The 23,657-nt window shown below is 53.9% G+C and overlaps 7 protein-coding genes across 7 annotated transcripts; 3 read left to right on the forward strand and 4 right to left on the reverse strand.

Moving 5' to 3' along the window:
* Positions 1-477: 477 nt before the first annotated feature.
* COCSUDRAFT_63555 (hypothetical protein) lies at positions 478-5,058 on the reverse strand (the record flags this gene model as incomplete). Its single annotated transcript, XM_005647683.1, has 8 exons — positions 478-636; positions 851-1,049; positions 1,359-1,565; positions 1,809-2,506; positions 2,622-2,735; positions 2,838-2,942; positions 3,093-3,650; positions 3,814-5,058. The coding sequence occupies 8 exons, from the start codon at positions 5,056-5,058 to the stop codon at positions 478-480; spliced, it is 3,285 nt and encodes a 1,094-aa protein (XP_005647740.1).
* Positions 5,059-6,641: 1,583 nt separating this feature from the next.
* On the forward strand, positions 6,642-8,912 carry COCSUDRAFT_63556 (UPF0187-domain-containing protein; the record flags this gene model as incomplete). The annotated part of the gene is made up of 8 exons (XM_005647684.1): positions 6,642-6,683; positions 6,818-7,016; positions 7,257-7,363; positions 7,507-7,605; positions 7,701-7,805; positions 8,069-8,222; positions 8,347-8,399; positions 8,652-8,912. 8 exons carry the CDS (start codon positions 6,642-6,644, stop codon positions 8,910-8,912), a joined length of 1,020 nt encoding a protein of 339 aa, XP_005647741.1.
* A 275-nt stretch (positions 8,913-9,187) lies between these two features.
* COCSUDRAFT_33280 (hypothetical protein) lies at positions 9,188-9,852 on the reverse strand. The gene has a single exon (XM_005647685.1). The coding sequence runs from the start codon at positions 9,830-9,832 to the stop codon at positions 9,548-9,550; it is 285 nt and encodes a 94-aa protein (XP_005647742.1). The 5' UTR covers positions 9,833-9,852; the 3' UTR covers positions 9,188-9,547.
* A 90-nt stretch (positions 9,853-9,942) lies between these two features.
* COCSUDRAFT_47541 (hypothetical protein) lies at positions 9,943-12,677 on the reverse strand (the record flags this gene model as incomplete). The annotated part of the gene is made up of 8 exons (XM_005647686.1): positions 12,553-12,677; positions 12,193-12,326; positions 11,942-12,072; positions 11,753-11,810; positions 11,487-11,629; positions 10,904-11,073; positions 10,423-10,601; positions 9,943-10,095 (listed from the first exon to the last, which is right to left on the reverse strand). The coding sequence occupies exons 2-8, from the start codon at positions 12,286-12,288 to the stop codon at positions 9,943-9,945; spliced, it is 930 nt and encodes a 309-aa protein (XP_005647743.1). The 5' UTR covers positions 12,289-12,326; positions 12,553-12,677.
* A 154-nt stretch (positions 12,678-12,831) lies between these two features.
* Positions 12,832-15,896, forward strand: COCSUDRAFT_33281 (3-oxoacyl-reductase). The gene is made up of 8 exons (XM_005647687.1): positions 12,832-12,979; positions 13,142-13,285; positions 13,419-13,504; positions 13,668-13,789; positions 14,087-14,240; positions 14,523-14,630; positions 14,880-15,033; positions 15,245-15,896. Exons 2-8 carry the CDS (start codon positions 13,192-13,194, stop codon positions 15,358-15,360), a joined length of 834 nt encoding a protein of 277 aa, XP_005647744.1. The 5' UTR covers positions 12,832-12,979; positions 13,142-13,191; the 3' UTR covers positions 15,361-15,896.
* A 755-nt stretch (positions 15,897-16,651) lies between these two features.
* On the reverse strand, positions 16,652-19,429 carry COCSUDRAFT_63559 (hypothetical protein; the record flags this gene model as incomplete). The annotated part of the gene is made up of 7 exons (XM_005647688.1): positions 16,652-16,806; positions 17,124-17,296; positions 17,586-17,728; positions 18,051-18,216; positions 18,632-18,762; positions 19,099-19,138; positions 19,425-19,429. The coding sequence occupies 7 exons, from the start codon at positions 19,427-19,429 to the stop codon at positions 16,652-16,654; spliced, it is 813 nt and encodes a 270-aa protein (XP_005647745.1).
* A 748-nt stretch (positions 19,430-20,177) lies between these two features.
* Positions 20,178-23,339, forward strand: COCSUDRAFT_63560 (hypothetical protein; the record flags this gene model as incomplete). The annotated part of the gene is made up of 8 exons (XM_005647689.1): positions 20,178-20,267; positions 20,649-20,831; positions 20,973-21,076; positions 21,443-21,612; positions 21,877-22,125; positions 22,469-22,574; positions 22,847-23,135; positions 23,238-23,339. The coding sequence occupies 8 exons, from the start codon at positions 20,178-20,180 to the stop codon at positions 23,337-23,339; spliced, it is 1,293 nt and encodes a 430-aa protein (XP_005647746.1).
* Positions 23,340-23,657: the final 318 nt, after the last annotated feature.

Below are 23,657 nucleotides of genomic sequence, written 5' to 3' on the forward strand. Positions count from 1 at the left end.
TTTGTAGCTACCTATAGGCCCCGCGGAAGTGGCTGCAGATGCTCTGCGTGTATGCCCTATGGCCTCTGGCTTTGGGTTCGCCGACCTTATAATAATAATAATGCATAATGCATGTACATCACATGCACTGCTACCATGCAATTGCAAACACGCAGAAGGCAGCAACAGCATCATGATGTCGCCAGATAAATAAAAAGGCGCCTCAGCATAGTTGCACGACACCGCACATTTAGGCCCGACACGCGCGTGTCGGTGTCCCCGATTGGAGGCCTTCCCGAACGTTGGATGCGGTTTTAAAGACGGATTCTGCGGTTTGGCGACGATAGCTTTCGAAAGCAACGATAATGTCACATCAAACGCGCTAAATTTTGAGTTATTTCGATTTCAGTGAGTTCGACACCGGCCGTGTCGAGCGGTGTCGTGCAACTATGCGCCTCAGTAGTCACTGCAACATGCGGTATCAGTCGTCACTGGCAGTCACTTCCTTCGCTTGGCCTTGATGGAGCGCCAGGTGCCGCTCTTGCCCGGCCGCTTGGCCTTGACTTCCTTGGGCACCGGCGCACTGGGGTTGCTTTTCTGCGAAGCCTTGTAAGCTGCTTTTCCAGTCAGCCTCATCCCCGCTGCTGTGACGTACACCTGCCACCACAGCTGTCAATTACATCACAAGCACCATGCTGATGCCCATGATGTCCAGTAGCAACACTTGACAGTAACGTAGCCCATCCTTCCTCAACACCCAAACAAATGAGCCCCTGCTTCTATAATCTTCTCATTTTTTTAAAATTGAGATAACAGGTTAAGTATCTGTCAGCTTAAATAATTCCCGACAGCTCAGGAGTCACAAAATCACCTTGACAGGGCCATGGCGATGGTACTCAGTGATCCAGTGGCCTGCTGCAGCAGGGGCTTCCGATCGCTCGCGCCCCCTGTCGGCTCCCCCGGACGCGGCTCTGCCGCCACTGCTGCCGGCGCCCCGCGTGCTCTTCTGCTTCGGAGGTGCCACGCCTGAAAACTGCGCCCTGTAGTCGATGTGCACTATGCTGCCGTCTCTGTAAAAAGCACCCAAATTTTTCTTTCAACACGCTGATGAAGGTATCAAGGAGACTTTTTCGGCAATCATTCCTGAGCTGCTGTTTTTTGCTTAAAACTGCATAACAAAGAACACCCGAGCCCTTGCAGTGCATGAGATTCCCAGCCACCTCCTTTGGTGACATGGGGAAAGAGCGTGCAGATGTCATGGAACTATCCTGACAGGTGAAATGAAGGCATCAAGTGTAGGCTACAGACATAGGTATATAGCTACATAGGTATAGGCATGAAGTGCAGGCTATAGAGACGGTGCACTAGAGAAGGTGAACGAGATAGAGCCTTGCCTGGGATCTCTGCCGCCTCTCATGGCCTCCACTGGGACAAAGTCCTCCAAGCGGGTCCACCAAGGCTCACCGTTCCCTGTGCCACTGGGACCTGCTGCCTGAGCAGCAGCGGCTGAAGGAGCTCCGCCACAGTCTCTGTCCCAGCCTCCCGCCGGCTGCTGCCACTGCTGCTCTCTCGCCTGTGGCTGCCTCCTGCACAGGGTGCAGTCATTCTGAACGCTCAGCACTGTGCATTCATACATCTGTGCTGCTGGGTCTTCAGGCAATAGAATATGTCGGCTGATGATCCCACTAGGTCCTGTATTTCAAAATGTGTCCACTGAGTTTGGCTCTTATTTGTAAAAACTTGTCCAGTGATACTGAGTCTCACAAGCTCCCTTCAGGCCTTTTTGACAGCGACGAGTCCAAGGGCAACATGAGAGCAGAGACACGCACCGCCGCTGCGGGCTGGCATAGCTGGGGCCTGCTTCGTCACTAGGATCCCGCCACTCCTCCCACTCTTCCTGCCCTGCATCCCTGCCAAACTCAGCCCCGCTGCCGCCCCATCGGCCGGACGCAACCCCTCTGTCACCCCCGTAGCCGCCGCCGTAGTCATCCTCGTAGTCATCAGCCTCAGCCACTGGCTGCTTCCCCTTCCCCCGGTCATCCCTTTGCCCATAGGTGGCATTGCTGCCGCCATAGGCGTCGTGGTAGTGATCAGCTGTTGCTACGGCCTGGTTCTGCTCCCGATCGTTGTGCCGTGGAAGCTTCAAGGCGGCGGCTGCACCCGGCTGCTCGGCAGCTGCGGGCCGGCTGCCGGCGGCTGGGAACCTGCCCTCGGCGATGTCGGCGGCCGAGTACGCGCCTAGATAGGAGCGGTCGCCTGGCTTCCGAGCGGCCCCCTGCCGGCCCGAGCCTGCGGGAGTCATCGCCGTCGGACGGCTGAGCATCGCCGGGCCGCCTCCTAGGCTGGCTGGATGTGGCGGTAGCTGCAGCACACCCTTCCGCTTTGCCTGCTGCGGCCGTCGCTGCTCGGCTGCGTGAGTATCCCTTGCTGCTGTCTCGTCATCGTCGGAGCTGTCTGCGGCCAGGTCTATGATCTCCTCGTATGCGGCAGCTTCCGTGGCTACATCCTGCGCACCGCCAGGACGCTCCTGCACAACAAATCCAAGCTATTATATTTCGGTACATTCCTGCAATTAGGGTGGCCTTACGCTTTGTAAATGAGTCATTGCATGAGATTTGTTTAGTAATAAGAACGGTGTCAACCTGACGAGAGGCACGCGGTGCCAGAAGCACAGATCTGATGTCGGTTGTGGACAGATGGTTGGCGGCGGCTTTGGCAGGCGCAGCTGGGCGTGCGTGGAAGGCCAGGGCAGGCTCCTGCATGTCCATATAATTGCTTCTGCTTTGCACAAACACGAGTTCCTGGGCACAGAGTTTTTGGAGCAGGCTACATCTGGCAGGTCAAGATGAGCTGCGGACCTGTGCCTGTCGCTTTGTAGCTCTGGCAAATGGATTGGCGCCTTTACGCGCCTCTTCCACCTGCTGCCCTGCAGCATATTGTGCTGATGGAGGTCGCCTGTCATCCTGAATTCAGTAAAATGAAGGTTTGTCACTGCACAGTGTTGAGGAGTGGACAAGGTGTAATCATAATAACAGTCTTGATTGCTTTTCAAGCATGACCCACTGTGCGATCATCCCGCCTGCGCTCATGAGGAACACCAGAGCGCAACTCACCTCTGCATCCTCGTCATCAGTCCAGTCTTCCAGAGATCTGATGCCTGCAGCGGGGCGCTCGTGACTGGCTCCGTCGGCCTTGCGAAGCCGCTTGAAGGCCCTCCTGTTCGGAGCCGCCTCGGCCTCGTCTCCCACGCCACCTGTCCTTCGACTGTCCATGTCACCTCCAGGCGATCCCGGCTCCCCATCTGATCCATGCAGATTATCGCTCATGGGCTGTGATCCTGACTGCTGGCCTCTGGGCAGCAGGGTTGCCCCATCTGGCTGCTCTGCCGATGCGTCGCTGTCTGGATGCGCTTCAACCCGAGGCTCTGCAGCGAAGGGGTCTTCGGTGTCCGGCACGACATCATCGTCCAAGCGGGTGCTGGCAGGCTGCTCACTGCGTGTCGCTCGGCTCAGCCTGCTGGCAAAGGACAGCTTGGGCTCTTTGACGAGTGTGACTGCTTCAGCACTGCTGTGGCTGGCATCACCAAGCAAGGTGGCGCGATCTGAGGGAGCGGCTGCTGCTTCGACGGGGTCACCTCTCAGGAAGCTCAGGTCCTCCAACAGATCCTCGTCCTGCCATCATTACAATACATCTCAAATTTGTCAGGCCACGATTGCACTGCTGATCGCGTTGCTTGAATCACTAGATTTTTCGACGCAGCCGCACCTCTCCAGCGGCAGTCAGCGTGTGTAACAATAAAGACACAGCATGCACATCAAGGGAGAAGAGGATCACCTCGTCCAGCACTGCTGCAGGTTGGTTGCCGGGGCCCTGCAGCAGCGAGTCCTCTCTGGGGTCATCAGAGTAAATGCGCTTCAGTTGGCGCCTGCGCTGTGTCGAGCTGCCGGTTGCCTGCCCCGACTCAGCCAGCCGCGAAGCGCCCCGGGCCGGCACAGCGTCTGCATCCCTTGGAGTCTCCAAGCCGCCGCTGCCTGCCAGTGGCGTGCGATGGCTCTCGGCTCTCTGAGCGCTCGGCATCTCATCCATCTTATCAAAGCTCACAGCACTTCCATGCATCCTGCTGAGGTCTCTGTCGGCTGATCTTTGCCTCTCCTGCTGCGCCGAAGGGCAGGGATCAGAAGCTGCCAGAAGTGCGCCTTGTCCTCTGCTTGATTCATCCGTCGCCAATGCCCTGTTGGGTGCAGTGCCGCTTCTGTCCAGGTCCGGGTACTGCAGGTCATGGCTGCTCGGCTCTGGCAGAGACTCCTCAAGGCCATCTGGCGCTCCGCCGCCCTCGCTGCTGTCACGGTCACGGCTTGAATCTGCCTCTGCCAGCGAGGACTGGAGCCTTTCGCCGTACGCCGCCCTAGCTGTGCCGCCTTTGGGCACTGTGCCTGCTTCACTGCCTTCCCCTCTGGCTGCAAGGAGGAACCTGTCTAGCGGCCGCGGCGGCACAAAGGGCTTGGACTTCCACTGCCGCTTTCTGGCCGGCTCTGGCTGCAATCCCGCCGCTGGACCTGTATCAGCATCCCCTGCAGCTGCATTGGTGGCTGCTGCAGGTGCGCAGGCGCCGCCGGGATCATCCAGGGGTGCCACGGCGGCAAAATCAGGCAGATCGTCCAGCATGTCGAAAGAGGCGTAGTCTTTCTGCCGCGGCTTCCATCCAGGGGGCGGGCCAGGATCGCCGCCGTAGCCCGTGGCCTGCGCCAGCTGCCCGGGCGGCTTGAACCTTGCGGAGATCCCCGGCCTGCCGCTTGGAATAGGGTGAGTCACCCTTCCTGAGGTGCTGGGGGCAGCTACCCCGCGCCTGCTCATGTCTTCCCCACCCAATGCGGCTGCGTCGCTGCCGCTTTCTCCAAACGCATGCGCTGGCAATGCCAGCAGATCGGCCACTGCTGTGTCTGCTGAGTCAGGCAGCGGTGCAGGCAGAGAGGCTGCAGCTGAGGTGAGGGGCACATGGGTTCTTGTATCCGCCCGGCTGCTGAGCTTCCTTTTAAGGCTGAGACGGTTCAACCTGCAATCGGCATCAAAATGGCTCATGAAGGCTCCTCGTGTGGATCTATTCCAAGTAAAGTGCCATGCCCTTCTTTATAGGTGTGAGACTACCTGTACGAAGCATTTCTCTTGGTGCCAGGCTGAGTTGAAATGGTCGAGGCTTCAGCTGAGCGGGAGTTCCCAGCTGCAGCATTATTTTCTGATGTCTGCCCATTCACAGATTGCTCCGGTGACGACATGTTGGAAAGTCTTTCTGAGTGGTTGAGCAGGGGTTCCAATGACCTGCTGTACACCAACGCCCTTGCATTTAGACATAGTGCAGAGACAACCGTGACTATTAAACAAAGGGAAGAATGTCTTACTGCTATTATCGACAAGTTTGCGATGCGATGGAAGGAGCAGCAGGCAACTCGGTGCAATGCCGCAAATGATATGGATACAGTGAAAGAGAGCTGCGAACTGCACAGTAGAAGGCAAAAAACACACATCGTCAAGATGACGAAGCGCTGCAGAGCTGGTATAAACAGCAGGAGGCTCACCCATATCATAAGATGTAGGACTGAAAGGCTGAAATATCGTACGGCTGGGAATGCCCCGAGATCTGAAGAGTTATAAGTGTCTCCTGCATCGTCATATGTGCCTATGACTTGAGGTGACGCCTGCAATCTAGCCTAGAAATACATTTCAAGGTTCTCATGGTCCTTCACAATGGGCTCTCATCTCCCTTACAGCTGCCCTTCCACACATAATTTGCCTCGGCAATCTGCGCAGATAAATACGAGCATGTGCCTGGCCAAGAAGTCCAGGCCAGAGTTCGATGGGAGAAAGAGCATGCTGTGCTCTAAATGAGTGATGTCATCGATATCGGTGACATCAGGCAGGTGCAACCCGAGCAAGGACAGCTAGTGCCCAATCTGAATTTCTGGGCCATCATAGAGTCCAGACGAGCACCAACATCTATCACGACTCTCTCTGCCACAACTTATCTGGAATTTGTGTCTTTCTGTTGATATTAGTTACCTTCGAAGCATATTCCACTTTCCTAGTTGCAGTTCGTGCAGACGTTCTTACACCTGATTGCATGTTGTTGTACCATCGAAGGCTTATTGTCTAGAATGCCTTTCACCTGCTGGTGGGAGCACAGAGCTTTGTCTGGAGTAACAGCGTCCACCAGCATGCATCCCTCTCAGCTTCAGGGTGATTATGTTTTCAGCATGCGGGAAAGCAGCAGACGCCATTTGAGAGGTATGAAGAGATCCTTTGTTGAATCACGCATCTTGAGCAAGGAGTACTGTCCCCACTCTGGTCTTCCCAGCTACATTTGTGCTGCATTGGCAGGTTGCAGAGCCGATCATTCCCAGCAGTCATTCTGGCAACCAACCCGCAAGTCGCGATCAAGAAGGCTCCAACAGGATTGCCTGGCCAGTGCCCAGCAGATACTGACCAATGGAAGCCAGCCAGTGCCCAACCCACCAGAAGCCCCCCGGGATCCACAATCAAGTGAGTCTAGCAATAACTACCCACCAGCCAGCAAATTGGATGTCAATGCCGAGCGCTGATCTTCACGATTTGCAGGAGCCAATGACTGGGAATACGTCGAGACACCACATGGATCCCTTGTACCTCTTATGGAGCTAGAGGACACAGACACTGACCCCAGCACCAACAAAGTAAGTGTTATACACTGCTTTAGTTCCATTTCATATAATTTCCATCAGGAGCTACTGCCATTCAATGCTACTGGACTCATCATAAAACACATGCACCCCAGATTGCTGACTTCATTTACTGCTGTTTTGGACAGGTTCTAACATCTGCCAGCCATTCAATTTCCTCCTTCTTCTCGGCGGACGACTGGGAGTATCACCAGAGCGCAGAGCGCTACTTTCGCAACCTTATCAACGTCAGCGAGAGCACAGTGTATCGGAGGATCCTGGCTCCCTGCCTGATGATCACCGCCTTCTCTGCCCTAGTAGCCTTCTACAACTCCTTTGCCCTCCCAAGTAAGCAACCTCCCTCCATCCTGGAATTAAACCCCTCGCTAATCTATCCACTCACGAGGCAGCACCTTCCTCCTATATCCCTGGCGCTCGCACTGCTTGATGTCTGCATGTCTCTTTCCCTGAATCTCACACTGTGCTGTGTGACAGAGCCTCTGTTAAATCTGTCGAGTGCCATCCGGTTGCAGGACAGTAGAATCCATGCATGCAAGCAGTCCTGAATTCTTATATTGTGCTGCGCAGCTCTCGCATTTGCTCTGGCGCCGCACACGCTGCTTGGCTCAGCACTCAGCCTTTTGCTGGTCTTCCGGACAAATGCCAGCTATGGGAGACTTGTGGAGGGCCGCAGGGTAGGACATCCTTCATGTGAAATGATGATGATGCCCAAGGTGGTATATGCGCAATACTGGCCACAGACTGTACTAGCAGTGCTTCGCTGCAAAGCAGATTTTAGGGGACATTGACATTCTGAGGTTTGTGTGCGTGGTGGCAGATGTGGGGAGCAGTGGTGCGGAATGCAAGGGAGTGGGTGCGGCTCACAACAGTTTACTTCCCTGAGGAGCTGCAGCCTGAGGCTCTAGCCTTCATCCAGGTAACCCACCTCAGCTTTCCAGCCAAGGATCATTGGCACAGGTCGCTCGCCTGCACACTGGACACAGACGCCGAGAAAAGATGGGGTGTGTGCAGGCGTTTGCCATAGTGTTGAAGGGCCAGCTGCGGCCTGGGAGGACGAGGTCAGATCCAAAGGACCTCACAAGATGTCGCTACGATGTTCAGTCCAAAGTGCGCAAGGTAAGACACAGACGTGACTCTGGAACTGTAGGACATATGTTCAGTATCTGGATGTGTGCGCAACAGCTGCCAATGCCTTGATCTGTGTGACTGGAAAGTGCTCATGATATGCTGTCATCATGCGTACCTCGTAAACAGTGATGTCAAGAGAAGAGAGATGCAAGACATATACAAGGCAGTGCGAGGGTCAATTGTGTTCATCCTTGCTGCCAAGGTTGATTTGTTGTTGGATGGTTGAAAGTGCCCTTTGTTGATGCCAACAGGTGCTCGGTCCCGAGGCAGCAGCCTATGTACTGCGGGCTAGAAATGGACCGGGCGTTGTCGCGCGTGCTCTCAGCCGCAATGTCATCAAGGCTGTGCAGTGGCCTGCACCAATCCCCTTCTGGGTGGCACAGCGCTGCGAAGACATCATCACAGGTCTACCGCCCTTCCCTGTTGTGCCGCATGCCATGCCTTGTGTTACATTTTGCCGACATCGGTTGTGCACATATGCAGACTTTGTCAAAAAAGAGGCCTGATGGGATTATCCTTTGCCACGCAGAGCTGGTGAACGCAGCCTCCGGCGCAGACAGACTATTCCAGACCCCAATTCCGGTAAAGCTTCTTTCAGACACTGCCACCTGCTGTTTGCTCACATGAGGAGGAGGTCATCATGCCTGAGCTCATAGATGACCCCTGTCCTTCAGAAGGGGTCCTGTCAGCAATGTGTGAATCAGCCAGGTCTGTACAAAAACACAGCTCAGAAATCAGCGGAGGGGTGTCATGACTTGATCATGTCTTGATCAAGGGAATGCATTGGAGCTCCAAAATTACATGATGATCACTGTCATTACGCTGCTTTTGCAGGTGAGCTACACGCGGCACACATCGCGTTCGCTGATGCTGTGGCTGCTGACGCTGCCATTCGCGCTGTGGCCAGTCATGGGGCCCTCGCTGGTGCCAGCCTGCTTCTTTGTGGCCTATGTGCTCATTGGCATAGACGAGCTGGGCGTGCAGATAGAGGAGCCCTCTGCTATCCTGCCCCTTGTACCGCTGCTGAACAAGATCCGTTTCGAGATTCAGACGGCTGTGCGTGAGCGCACTGGCAGCCTCAACTATGCCACTTAGACAGCATGGAGCCTGTCCTTTTGCTTGGCGGCTGCCAGCAGTGCGGCATTCTGTGTGGGTGTTGATTCAAGCACAGCTAGCATGATTGGTGCTGGTATGGGCAAGATTCATTATTGTAGGATGTAGATGTAGTCACACAGAGGCACAGATGTGTCTAGGCATATATCGTTGCAGGTGGGCCTTCTGAGACTTCAAACCGTTGAAAGCATAGCCATGGTCAGGCAACAGACTGAGAGATGAGAGGACCATTGTCCAGATTTCTGTCACGTCATTTTGCGAAATCTTTCAGAACACCCCGCTCTAGAGTTGCATTGTATATTCTGTATATTGGGTTCCCTGTGACCTCATGAAACATTACGAACCAGTCAATTGCAGAAATAAATTGCTTCAACTCATAAAAGTACTAGAAAACGATGTGCAAAGCCCACATTTGCTTCAAAGCAGCATATCCTTTCACAGATACCCTGAGGCATCTCATACTAATTCTAATCATGCTATTAAGAGAGACATGGCCATGCTAGCAGCACATTATCGTAAGTTCACCTTTTGGTGGATAAAGAAGTCCAATATGTTCATGTTCTGTTGACTAAAACCAAGCAAATCTCAAAAATTGCAAAGCCAACCTCCACGTGAAACTAATAACTGCACAGACTGATGCCATCGGTAGCAGAACTCCTCATCAAGCCAACTTTGCTGCAAGAACATAGCACAACAACCATCATCAGGCCACCGCTGCAACAGCTGAATCCAGCCCCCATCCCTTTCCCAAGGGCCACCAGAAAAGACACAACCTCTCTGGAAGGTTGCAGAATCCACCTGATGCCGGGTGTACACCCACACGGCCCCCTTCTCCCCGCACCACATCTCTGACTCGGCAGGAGTGGCAGTCCCCTCACAAAGTAAGCCCATGCTCCTCCCATGCTTATGCTCCTACCATGAGACTCCGCCATCTGTTTATAAGTGCCCACAGATGTCGCATTTTGCCCCTCTGCGAGAGCGGTCAATCCCATACACCCAAAATGTGGACTGGCTACACGTTCTTCTCGCCATAGCGTTTGGCGATCTCCGCAGAGCGGTCACGGTAGTCCTCACGCGCGTCCTGCTTGGCCAGCGGCGACTTGCCCTTGCTCAGCTTGCCGAACCAGGACTTTGAGCTGCTGGGCTGCGCCTCGGGGTACACCTCCTGCGAACAGAGACGCCCATACCCATGTCAGGCCAGACTGCCTGGCACTTCTCATAGGCGCCGTCACTTGATAGACCACTCTTGAGCTCTGCAGTCGTGATCGCAGGATCGCACTGACTGTTGCACTGACTGCACTGTTGCATTCCTATCATCGACTGAGATATCCCCGCCACCTTGTTGTCCACAAGCAGCATGCAATAGACAGAACATACATGTAGCTGCTAGAGGATACATCAGAACTCCCATACAAATAAGCCTCAGTTGAGGAGCATGCTTGTGCTGCATCTGCAGGTGTGCCTTGTGCAGAGGGTGGTATGGATTTCTCACCGCGCTGGGGGCTTCCACGTTGAGCACGCCGGGCTGCTTGCCGGTGAGCGGCTCCTCATTCTCCACGTCAGCACTGCCAGCGTTGGAGAATGTGCGCACGCGGTAGATGGGGTTCCCTGTCTGGCTGTTGCGCGGGCTGGGCTGCTTCACATACTCCTTGCTTCTGCGCGGTGGAATGCCTGCATGCATGGCATGGATAGCAACATTAGTCATCCTGCAGATAATCAATGTTGCTGGCAAGACTGCTCTGGATGCTGCACGAAACGCCGCATCAGGACTGTGTCTTGAGACATTCTGTGTGGCTGCGGGACTTGAAGGACAAGATGTTGCTGCATCAAAAACCACCACCTGGACATCAGGAAGGCAGCTGACTGTTCTGGAAGCAGATTAGATAGCTGGGCTGTCTGCAGATCGCCCCGGCCAAGTAAATAATCTTGGTCTGGTGTCAGACATGGGAGGGTGTGAGGGGCAGGGGGCTCACAGCAGGAGAAGAAGCCGGTGATGAGCCAGAGCAGCGCAGAGCCCATGCCGAAGCACCAGCCGTAGTGGGGCCGGATAAGCACACCGTCCTTGATGGTGTCATATGACAGCTGGCGCACTGCCAGCGCCGCCATGATGTAGAAGGCTGCCAGCACGCCACCCAACAGCAGCCTGCATGAAAAGTCCCATCGTTCTTGGTACAAGCTATGCCAGAGCCAAAGTGCATCTGCAGACAACCTGCAGGTGAAGGCTTCCAGAATTATGCTGGACTCGCCAGATCCAACTCGCCAGATTCAAGCAAGACCCAACCAACCGTGAGCCCGGTGCTCAGAACTTAGATCGCCCGCACGCCGCCGCACGCCGCACGCCGGGGCCAGAGCCAGAGCATGAAACCTACATCTCTATATCTGAATACGATGTCTTCCTTGTGCCATTGTGCAAGTGTCCTAGATAGCATTAGCTAAGAGCGTTTGCAACACTGTGAGGCTGCCGGAAGGTCCCAATCAGCTGTTCAAAGTTGTCAGGTGTTTTATGACAAATGTGTTTAATTGGAAGGCCAAGCTCTTGAGTGTTTGCGTGCTTACCCGACAGGAATGGCCACAATGCGGATGTGGCGGCCCGCGCTGCCAAAGATGGTGATGCACAAGTACAGGATCGCCAGAATGGCTGTGACCCCCAGAGCGCCAGCAGATGCAATCCCCAGAACCCACACAGGGAAGGACAGATCCTGCACATGGCAACATTTACTAAATTTCACCAAAAATTGGAGACCCTTGGGCAGGTGCATGCCTCTATGTTATATTTCTTTGCAAGCAGCTCGTCTCGAGAGAAAGATTGCCACGCTGCTCACCTTCAAAGTCTGCACTGCTGCATTGTCACCGCCAATGTGATATGAGAGCCAGCCGGTCCTGCACAGAAGCGAACCTGGTCACATTTTGCTGTGTGAGATGTGTCATGGTTTTAGCGATGCAAGACGCGAGCAAAAAGACATAAAAAGGAATGCAGGACAATTTGGCAGATGCATAGGGAAGTAGCTCACTGGATGCGGTACTCTGGTGTGGCACCATTGCTGTCATAAATGGTCCAGAAGTCATCTTTGCCCTTGATCAGGGCCGCCACTGAGAGGCCAGTGACTGCCAGGAGGCATATGGCGATGAATGTTGACAGAACCTGCGTGCCAGAGGAGTGAACTCCAGGTTCAAGCAGAAGCTCAAAGGTGCTGCTGCTTCCATTTTGACCAGAGTCCGACAAGATGAATTGGAAGCAGGTGGATTGTGGCATGTTTCTCACCCCCTTGGCAAAACAGCCGCAGCACCCTCTCCCAGGAGCCTCCTCTTCATCAGCATCATAGGCGGTCAGCGTCTGCTTGCTAGACCTTCCACCCATCTCTCGTGCTCAACACCAGTCGTGGGTCAAACTCTGGCCTACGTCACGAACACAGAATGTCTCAATCACAAGTGATGTGCACAAATATCAAATATAAAGGTATGGTGAAGTATACCAACATTACGGACTGGAACAACTGTCATCTCCTAAATCACTAATACTGTTGCTTGTTGGAATGGATCGAGATGGCACAAAATGCCTTAGAAGACATTGTAATTTGATTGTGATTTGATTCCCACTTCATGTGAATGCGGGCAGCCGCACCTGTCACACACACTTCTGCTGTGCTGAAGCAGTTGCTGTACTACAGAGGTGTCAAGAGGCCGATATCAATGCTGGCTGTTGCATCAACTGACCATGGTGCAATCCACATAACGTCTGTCAGATCGGTTTCCAGATCTGCTGTATATGTCTAGATTTCAGACCCTGGAAGAGCACATCAGCTGCGCAGGAAAAGTTCAAACTTCGCGTTGGCGGTCTCCTCTGGCGTTCCTGCCGCAGTGCTGATGCATCCAGCTAGCCACAAAATGTATAGATGATTGTTGAATCTTGCATACTTCATATTTGCTGCTATACATACTGTAAGTAGCGATCAGTATAAAAATTCGAATGGCCGGCCAAGCCATGGCCAGGGCTGCTGCTCACGAGGTAGCATGCTTCTCGGCACGCCTCATCAAGCCCTCTTGCATCGGTGCGATCTTCGCCGGATGGGTGTTGGGGGATCTGAAATGCAAAAAATATCAAATATTGATCCTCAACTGATCCGAAATGTTTCAATCTACTCGAGGACTCCGGATCGCTCTCCATGCTTCTTTGTAAAGCATTTTATCAGCATTTTTGTGGATCATTCCAGGGAGAAGAGGTATAGATGCTCGTCTATGCGGAGCTATGCGGCCAAAATGCATGTCGAATGCCAGCAAGACCCGGAAGTTCAGTACCAGCATCTCAGCTTCGGCCACAGCTGTTGCACCAGAGAAGGTGGAATCGCAAGTGGCAGGTGAATGAACCCATTTGGCCAGTTCTGATCTACAGACGCTGATCCCAGGCTGGTGCTCCCTGCAAAGGCAAGATGCAGTGGCACACTGTTCCAGTAATGTGGTTCTCAATATATAAGTGTTGTGTCAACGCAGTTGACACCCCCGTCTGCGTCGTTACTGGGTCTTCCAGGGGCATTGGCAAGGCCATCGCCTTGGCACTTGGAGCCGCCGGTGCCAAGGTGAACCCCAAGACCTCTTCATGCATGCATGTTGCCACACACGTGCTGAAGACTCCCCACATCTAATCCCCAATGCAGAGCAGACCAGGGCGTACCTGCAGACTTGATTAAGGGGTGCAGAGCCAGGTTAACGATAAAAAGGGGGGTGTGATGGGGGTGACAGGTCGTGGTGAATTATGCCAGCTCAGCGGGAGCAGCAGAAGAGGTGGCTGAGCAGATCAAGGCCTCGGGGGGTGATGCCATTGTTGTGGGAGCAGATCTGGCCAAGGCTGAGGACATTGACAGGTGAGAATCCTGCCAGACCTGTCTTGTATAGGGATCTGGATGACAATTCCCCCCTTCAGACCTCTACTACGAAGCCCAAAACAAACACCCTCCCAGGTGGCGACAACTGGAACTTCCTTGAGCAGAAGCATGCACCCTGTAGAAGAGCCAGCATTGACAAGGGAGAGCAATTTGACTTGCAAGTGAGTGTGTCTGATCCGAGCCAGCAATCACAAGAGCGAGCTGTCTAGATTTGCGTGTTTGCAAGTGAAGGGGGCCAGCCTTCACAGGGTAATTACGTGCTTGGGGATGGTGCAGGCTGTTCAAGGAGGCGGTGGCGAAGTGGGGGACAGTGGATGTGCTGGTCAACAACGCTGGCATCACTCGCGACGGCCTCATTATGCGCATGAAGCTGCAGCAGTGGCAGGACGTCATCGACACCAATCTCACTGGAGTCTTCCTGGCCATCCAGGCGCGCCCATTTCATCTGCCCCACCTTATTGATGTACCAAACTGAGAAAAGCAGGAGGATCATGCGTCATGCAGCGATTTGCACAACATGACCCATGCTGTTGAGAGCACCTGATAGATTGCACAATCGCGCTTGATGGTGTGCGAAGGGTGCTCATTTACTGATGCTTTGCATGTGCACGTGTTGAATTGTCGAAGTATATTGACCACATGAGTACAAGAGGGGTAGACTGATTGGTACTTTTGCATGAGACTAGCTGTACTGTGTGCCAACACTGAGCAGGCAGCCACAAAGGTGATGGGCAAGAAGAAGAAGGGGCGCATCATCAACATCTCCTCAGTTGTTGGCGTCACCGGCAATGCTGGCCAGGCCAACTACAGCGCTGCTAAGGTGCCAGCCGCAGCCCTTACAGATGCACTGCAATGCTACAAAGCAGAACTTCAGGATAGGCTCAGGACTGCCTGTCAACTGCCAAGATGGCCCCAGGAAACTTGTGAGATGCCTGAAGTCCAGAGCAGAACTGCATGAAGCCAAATGCCATTCCACAGGGAGCAATCTTCAGACATTGAAAGTGCATGGTAGAACTTACGAAAGCTTTTGCCTGGATGCACTCCAATGATATGGTGTGCCACGGTCCAGGCCGGAGTGATCGGGCTGACAAAGACAGTGGCGCGCGAGTTTGCAGCCCGCAACATCACCTGCAACGCAGTGGCCCCCGGCTTCATTGCCTCGGACATGACTGCCGCCATCGACCCCAAATATGAGGAGGCCATCCTCGGACAGATCCCCCTGAGTGAGTCACTTCCCCCCCTTCTCATTCCCTCCCCTTGTGCCCGGATCAACCTCATACAGTGAGAGTGCATTTTTGCTGGGCACACCAGGATAGAGTCTGCTAAAAGCCTGTCTTTGGTCATGACATCGTCAGGACTTGTGCAAAACCAGGCGGCAAGTGCAACAAGCATAAGAGAATGCAGTTTCTGAGGGTGTGTGTCTGCTTGTGTCAGAGCGCTATGGGCAGCCAGAGGAGGTGGCAGGGCTTGTGAAGTTCCTGGCCACAGACCCAGCCGCCGCCTATATCACTGGTCAGACCTTCAACATCGATGGAGGCATGGTGATGTGAGGGGGCTTTGTCCTGTTCATTGAGCAGTAATCATGGCTATTCGGTGCTGTGTCTACCATGAGGGGCTCGAGAGGATCTTGAGGTGGCAGCATTCTTATGGCTTTTGTGGAGAGAGGGACGCGAATCGTCACAAGGCAGGCTCACTAGTTAGGCAGATGCTAAGACATTGCAATAAAAATCGAGCATGCATCGGCGAAAAGCGAAATGGGATGCTACCGAAGATCCCTTGTGTGCAGAAAGGGAACCTGGCTTACACGTGTATTTGTACTGAGAGAGGAGAGAAGTGAATCCAGCGCGGCCAGTGCCAACAATGGACGGCTAGTTGAGAGGTACTGAGTACCTCAACACATGTGCATAGAAAGTGCCACATTGGCAATCATTCGTGATGCGATGCGACATAACATTGGGACGTGAGAGGACAGACATCAGTGGAATTATGAAGGAGGCAATTTCAAAGTAGTTGGAGTCAAATGTTGTTGACTCATGTTGTGCAAACATGAGGCTGTGCGTCAAGTGTTGTGATCACCTGAAGCAGCTGCTCCAAGCCTGCACCACATGTTTCGCGAATCTTACGTGCATACACTGTGCCGTGCTCCCCAGCATTTGCACTGGAAAGACAAAGCTGATCTGAAAGGTGAGCTTAGTAAACAATGCGTTCACAATGTTGAGCATTATAGGCAAAGCACCAAACAAATCAAGCAACAAACAAATTTTCACAAGGAAACCACACGAAACACCAATAGCTGCGCAGCATGCGTTGGAATTCAAGGCATACAAAGTCAAACCACCTAAATCTGTTGCAACTGCACTCTCACACCATTATGCCAGTATCACTACTGAAAAGGGGATTGCAGAGGTGTACATGAGGGGACAATGCTACCACCAGTACAGAGAATAAGAACGAGATGTACTTGAACAGTACCTTCAGGCAAATGGGCAGGATGTGTATGCTTTTACGTCACTTTCGTAGGTTGGATGTACTTCCGGTCAAAGTTACCAGCAAGAGGGAGCCACAATCCAAGACTGCAGCACCGTCCCACGCAATCTGACATGCCGCCACAAAGCCTGACCAGGGACATGTACATGCAGACCACTTCTTGCAGAGCCCGACAAATCTTGATCCAGCCCTCAACGGATGCCAGTACAAACGAACATCACTTTTTATTCTTCAAGTGCACTGGCGGGCCGCGCTTCGTCCAAGAAGCCGCTCACAGCATCTTGTGCTCAGCAGTCCATACTGGGCGCATAGAATTTGGCGGAAGCTGGCGCAGTAGCTGGTGTCGGGTGGCGCTTAGTAAGCGCGGCCGCGGGGGCGGGCGGTGGCGCCCCGCTCTGGGTCGATGGCGCCATAACGGGCCGGGGCGCCAGGGCCGGGGGGTCCCTGGCCGCTGATTGTGCCCATGGGCTGCGCAGCAACTGTCTCCCTGCGGCGCATGGATGGCACACCTGCGTGACATGCAGACACTATAAGCAAATTCCTTGCAAGCATGTGCTCAGAAGAGATCAATTTTCTCCGCCTGCTGCTGCCATGTTGCACCAAGGGAATTGCGCCGTCAGTCATCGGATTGTCTGGGGCGACCCTGACGACCCAATGACGAAAGTGGCGATCTTCCTGGTGAATTCGAAAGCAGAACAGTTGCCACAAGCAACATTGTTCCCTCTTGGCATGACAACTGCAGGTGTTCTCGTAACAGGTTGGCATCACCCGGTGCTGGACAACATTGGAGTGTTGTTGAGATCTGAGAGCAGGTGGCGGAGCGCACAAGCAGAGATGCCGGCAATGATGAGCCATAGTACGCCGGCCACGGCTCCGAGGATCCAGCCCCAGTCGGGAATGGGCGTGTACGTCTTGCCCCCGGTCGTGTTGAAGGTGTAATCGCGGACCTTGATCACCGCCGCGCCGTAGTACGCCAGCTGCATGCCGATCACGATGATCCTGCGCAGACACCACTTGATTTCACTCAATGTGCGTAGCACTTTCAACAGAACGCTCCGCTTGACAGCCCGCATGTAGCTTTACACAACCTTTCTGCTTGTTCTACCAGAGGCTATCACAAGACCATGGCAGGAATTAAGCTGCGCGGGGAGGATGTCCCAGCAGCGGAGCCCGGCATAGGCATAGGGGCCGGGCGCTTGTGCAGGGTTGGGCGGTGTTCAAAATGTGTGGCGGGAAGCCGGATGACTAATGGTGATAGGTTTGGAGGTGCTGGTCTGCAGGGGCGCACCCGACGGGGACGGCTGCGCAGCAAATGTGGGAGCCGGCGCCGCCGCAGAGGGAGAAGCAGAAGTAGATGATGGCCATGACCGCCGAGAGCACCAGGGCAGCCGCCGCAATCACGCCGATGATCCAAAGGTCATTGGAGATGTCCTGCGCAGAGTGTTGATCAGTCACGCGCCAATACTCTTTACCACAATGACTTTCATGGGCTGCAAGGTTTGCAAGCAGCAAAATGCACAGAGAGTCTACAGGTGTGATACCTAGAGAAACAGGAATGCAATTATCAACGCAGAGCGAGCGCCGGGAGTAAGGATGAAGAGCTGCAAACGGAAACCTCCACTGCCTCTTCTGCATCCACTGCCCCAACCACTCCTTGACTTCACTGAACACAAGCGATTCCAGCGTACAAGTGGATACAATCTCTTGCATCACTGAAGGGTTCTTGGCGCCAAGCTTGGCGTGCGGAGTGAACGGGACATGCCTTGAGGCTGGGGTTGCCGCCGGCGACGAGGCTGGACTTGGTGGACTGGAAGGCATTCACAGCCTGGTCGACAGCGTTGGTCACATTCTGCAGCTGGTCGCCCGCAGATGTGATGTTGAAGTTGCTTGCCGTGCGCGTGAATTCATACCAGCCCGACCTGCCGCCACAGCAGCTTGCTGTGTCAAGCCACCAGCACAGCATGCACATCGAGCAGAGAGAGCCCATGATCCGGAACGACATGCACTTTGACCCAAATATTGTCCCTTGCGCTACCTGTTTGATATAAATTCACCATCACGGAATAATTCTGAACACTCATCCTCTGCCACCCTCCTAAACCACCTGCAGCCTCTCCGGGGGGTTTCCCTCTCCTCTCCTTCATCTGACTTATGGTGCTGCTACTGGGCTTACGGTGAATCCATCGTTTGCTTTTGCTTTCTCTGCATTCGTCACTGGCCCTACGGTGAATCCATCGTTTGCTTTTGCTTTCTCTGCATTCGTCACTGGCCCCATAGAGGGGTTGCTGGAATGCTGAACATGAAGGTAGCATAACAAGCGGGCAGAAGGTTCACCTGAGAACATAGGCCGGAGACACGCTGGCGTCTTGGAGGTAGGTCCAGAACTGGTATCGGCAGACTGCCACGGAAACTGCGCTCAGAGCGGCAACCAATAGCAGCACAATGGCCAGAATGATGGAGCACAACTGCAACAAGGCAGGAAGACAACATTAGTAATTCTCGGCTAAGAGCGTGGAGGCAGCTTCTGTCATCTTCCAGCATCCGCCTGACGGAACTGAGTGGCACACTTTTGGCGCAGGGAAGACATCCTGATTTTGGCGAAATGTTGGTTGCAGAACAACCATACTGCCAGGCAGCGCAGAAAAAGGATGCACACTTCACGCGCAAGGCATGATGCAAGAACTCCTGGGTGAGTTTCTCAAGCTGTCTTGGGTGAAAATGACATTCACTGTGCAAACAGATGCGTGCAGCAGGTCCGCACTCACCACTTTGCCGAAGCAGGCACAGCATCCTGCGCTGACCTCACGGGTTTCGACCGGTTGCTGCTTGGTGGACTTTGCCCTGCAGCATGATGAATCAATGAAACTTCAGGACACGAAACTCAAAGAAATTGCTGTGGTAAAAACGAAAATAATGCATGTGCTGGATTGAAGGTACAGAGGTTGCCAAAAGAAAACGAAAGGGCAACAGAACCAGATACGGTGAGTCAGATGATTCTGGCAGCACAATAAATGGGAAGCTGGAAAACCATGTGTCAGGTGCGTGGTGCTTGTTTATAAAGACATACATAGACAAGTAGACACTGAAATACAATCAGAACCCGTTGGATTGAGCTAGAGCTGCCCACCCCATAGGAAAACGCGTTTGTGGTTTCTCCCGAGCAGCTCCAATCGAGGAGGATGATCTGCTGCATGCACACGGATATTATGCTATGTGCGACTTTGGACACCTTTCCACAACCGATCGTCAAATTTAATGCCCTTGTTGCCACTAAGGATGTTTGCTGAGCAATCATCCGGAGGCCAAGCACGCTGGCTGGGGTTTTTCCGGGTCGCAGGACGTGCGATATTGAAGCCGATGCGAAAAACTCAAAACAGACATAGTTTGCCAACTAGTTTGCCGGCACGGCAGGAAAGCCGGGCCGAGAAGCCGAGAGAAGGTTGCCAGCTGCCGCACCTGGAGCCCCACAGTCACGGATCCAGAAACTCAAGCACCGATCCTCGTGTGTGCGAGTACAGTACACCACAATACGCTCAGACAAACTTTATTCAGTCGCTCTCGTGCTTTCTTGCACTTTCTTCTCCGAATTCTGGTGTTCGCGATCTCCAAACCGAAGCCCTAGAGATTAGAGGGATCTCATGGGTGATGAAACGTGGCAGATATATCTATATCTATATAGGGCTTGAAAACGAAGCTTCATTGCAGCTGTCATTTTCGATCGCACTACAGCGTCTCTCTGAGTGCCCTCGCGAAAGCTGCAACGGACGGTTCCATCTTGAGGACTGCAACGCAATCTCAGAGAGATACAGAGACCGTTGCGCCGCAGCACCTCAGCGCAGTGCCTTCACGAGCATCGCATCGGATTTGAAGGACTGCCGGAATGGGAATTTTCGGAAGGAGAGGAAAGGCAGAGCCGTACGTGGAACCCGCTCCTAGAAGACAGGGATGCTGCCCTGGCATTAGCCGCGTGGTACGAGCTCGCACTGCACGCTTGGCTACCGACCGATGTGGGAGCTAGTAGTGATTAAAAGACAAGCCGTCAGGATGTCATCACCATGGCTTTCTGGCGGTCTCTTGCCTTTTCCATGTCACAGATGAACGAATGTAGGCCTGCAAATTGTGCGATCAGTGGCCGATACTCTTCGCCTCCGCAGAGAAGAAAGGAACTGTCTTGATGCTGGCTGTGCCTGTGAGTCAGACTTTCTCAGTTGGTGAACGCATCTCGATGCGATCATAGTTCGCACAAAACTTACATCAGAAAACACCTGCTGGAGTCCTATGTGCGCTGGAAAAACGCTCTTTACAACTGTACATGGCGTGACCAGCTGATGGATGTTTTGCACTGAAACAGGTCTGCTCTACATTCCTCTCGATCACGTTCCTCAGCATCTTTGGACTTTCTGTCGCGGCATTGGTGGGCTTCAGCCGTTACTGGACCTACTACACCACCAACAGGTCTGACCCTGGTGCCTACAATGTCCAGACCGGCTGGCTTCACTTCCGCACCAGGGATGTTGACAGCTCCAGCTTGCGGGTGAGTCTCTTGGACAGCCCTTGCTGATCGCATGCCTTCTTCCTATTTCATGTCCTTTGTCCAAAACAAGGCTCTGGAGGGCACATTGTGGGGATGCATGTGAGACATGGAGCGAATGTGAACGTTCATGTTTCTGCGCAGGACATCAATTTCGGACTGTGGGTGATCGGCATTATCTGTGCTGCGGCCCTGGCTGTCTCCGTCGTCCTGTCGTTTGCCGAGTTCTTTGCGTCCGTCACCAACCAGTGCGGTCGCCACACTGCTGGTCTTGCCTTTCCCATGGGGTGTGTGCCCCCATCCCCTGCTTCTGTCTGCCCTCCATGATCTGCAATGATATGCAAGAGCAGATTTGCAGGAAGAGTACTACATGGGTTCTTTTGGCAGCGTCAGATTCTAAGAAAAATACTGCCGCATGGTCATAGTGAGATCATCTGTCAAACGGCCAACGACCACCATAGTCAAGATGACGTTTTCTCGAGGGGCTACAAACGAAAATGCTCGCACCACAGCCAGGCGTGCAGCACAGCATTGCTGGAGATTGCTGCAGCGAGGAGTATTTAATTTGCGATATCTCTTGGTGGCTGAGACGCTGCGGCTGGCTATGTGTGCAGGACTGTCCTCTGGGGGATCCTGATCGCGTACATCGCTTCTGCAATCTTCAAGGTCCGTGACTACACCGGCAACACCGTCGGCACACCCTTCACTGTGTGGCCCAGCTGGGGGTGGATCATTGCCATCATCGCCTCAGTTCTGTGGTTCCTCGCCGGCATCTTTGCATCATGTGAGCACCCCTGCTCAACACCTTTTGACTTGCACCAGACTCTCTGCCTCCCCGTGTTGGGATATATGGTCGTGCTATTGTATGAAAGAACAGAAGAATCTCAAGTGAGAGGATGCATGCCTCCAATTGTGCTGTGCATGCTGCAATGCCTGCTGCCAGCTATTTGCTGTCCCCTTCTTAGCTGGTCAACTGGCATCTCACATATATCACCCGCCAGTGACGGACATAATGAGACTACATTTTGATGTATGAGTTTTTGCGCAGGCATGGGCCCGAAGCGACCCAGGCAAGCGCTGCCAACCCACACCCCAACCGCTGGCGCAGCCTACCCAGGGGCCCACCCCGCAGGGGCCTACCCTGCAGCCCCCCACAAGGAGAAGCGCGGCTGGTTTGGCCGCAAGAAGGCCGGTGCTGCAGGCGCTACCGGTGCGGCCGCCCCAGGACAGCAGTACAATGCTCAGCCCTTCAACCAGCCCAACCGTGACATGGAGATGGGCGCTGTGCCTGACAAGGGTAAGTTTCATTCGAATTTTGTTGTCAAGGTGCTGCATAACGTGCACTCGCGATGCGACCCTGCTTCTTATCTCCCTGAAGCCGCACTGCTTTGATTGCTTGATTGCTCTGCGTGTGTCTTTGGATAATTGTGTCCTGGAAGAGCTTAGATATATCTCCGCAGTGGTAAAAGGATGATATGCATCTCTTCGCAACAGGCTTTCCGCCAACTGAATAGAAGGACCATGCCCGAAATCAGCTGGCTGTGGCACGGTGTCAGCCCAGCTGCATCCCTGACAAGGAGCATGGCCTGTTTCAGAGCATGGTAAAAACAAGTGGTGCTGATGTGGTGCTGTCGACACAGGCACACGCTACAACAACGGCCACAACGGCCACAATGGCGAGGCCCTAGCAGCCGGAGGCGTCGGAGCAGCTGCAGGCGCAGCCGGAGCACGTCACCACCACAACCAGTGAGATCTGCCCTCACATCAAATTTGAATACAAAGTCAAAGTTAAATATGAGGTTTTGAAAGGCCTCGGTCCTGCGGGAGAGGAATTTACCTTCATGGGTTCCTTGCTTGAGCTGATGGTCTGCACGATTGCAATGTTGCAGCGTCTTCTGATAGCTTCAATTCTGGCAAGACAGTTGCAGGTTCAGACGTAGAGCTGCCTGCAACTTTCTCTGTCCTTGGCTTCTCTCTGTGTCTCTGGGTCCTAATGTGCTGTTTTGCATCATGCGCAGAGACAGGGCGGCGGGACCCGGCACAGGGCCGCTGGCAGCCGGCGCAGCCGCGCAGGAGCCCAAGCCCAAGCGCGGACTGTTCGGCTTTGGCAAGAAGCGCGCGGCAGAGCCGACACCGGCCGCCGGCGCGCAGCCAGGCTACGCCGCCGGCGAGCAGGGCTACGCCCGGGACCAGGAGTACCCCAGGGAGGCTCCGGCCGCCGGCGCTGGTAATGCTCAGGGCGGCGCCTGGGCCGGCAGCCGTCTGACTCAGGAGGAAGAAGCCAACCGCGCCAACCTGGCTGGCAGGGTGAGCACACTTCTTGCATTGCTAATTTTATGGCAGTGGATGCACTGCTCTGTGTCGCACTTGATGCAGTGGGCTGACATGTGTAAGTCTATGCATTTGCAGGATGCCGCACCCCGCGGCGGGGCAGTGGAGCCCAGTGCTCCTGCGATGACCGCCGCTGAAGAAGCCCCTCAGAAGAAGGGCGCTTTCTCCTTCTACCACTGAGCAACCACTGCGCAACAAATGGAGATGAGACCAAACGCTGGTTGGTTCGCCAGTAAAGAGCAAACAATTACCAAGCCTCAAGAGAAGATGAGTCTGCAAGGATGTGACAGACATGACAAGGGCTGATGCCGATTCTAGAATACAGATGGTTCTGCCAAGTAGTGCTGTGACAGAGTCCAGACAATGCTGCACGGTAGATTCTTCCAGTAGAAAGTGTGGTTTAGGGTTCCTGCGATGATGCTGTGGCTCATTTTGGTAATTTGGTGGAGCCATGATGCGTTGTGATCGGCAGCTACTGGATCTGTACCCTGAAGGCTG

The sequence above is a fragment of the Coccomyxa subellipsoidea genome (assembly GCF_000258705.1).
Source record: "Coccomyxa subellipsoidea C-169, whole genome shotgun sequence".
Lineage (NCBI taxonomy): Eukaryota > Viridiplantae > Chlorophyta > Trebouxiophyceae > Coccomyxaceae > Coccomyxa > Coccomyxa subellipsoidea.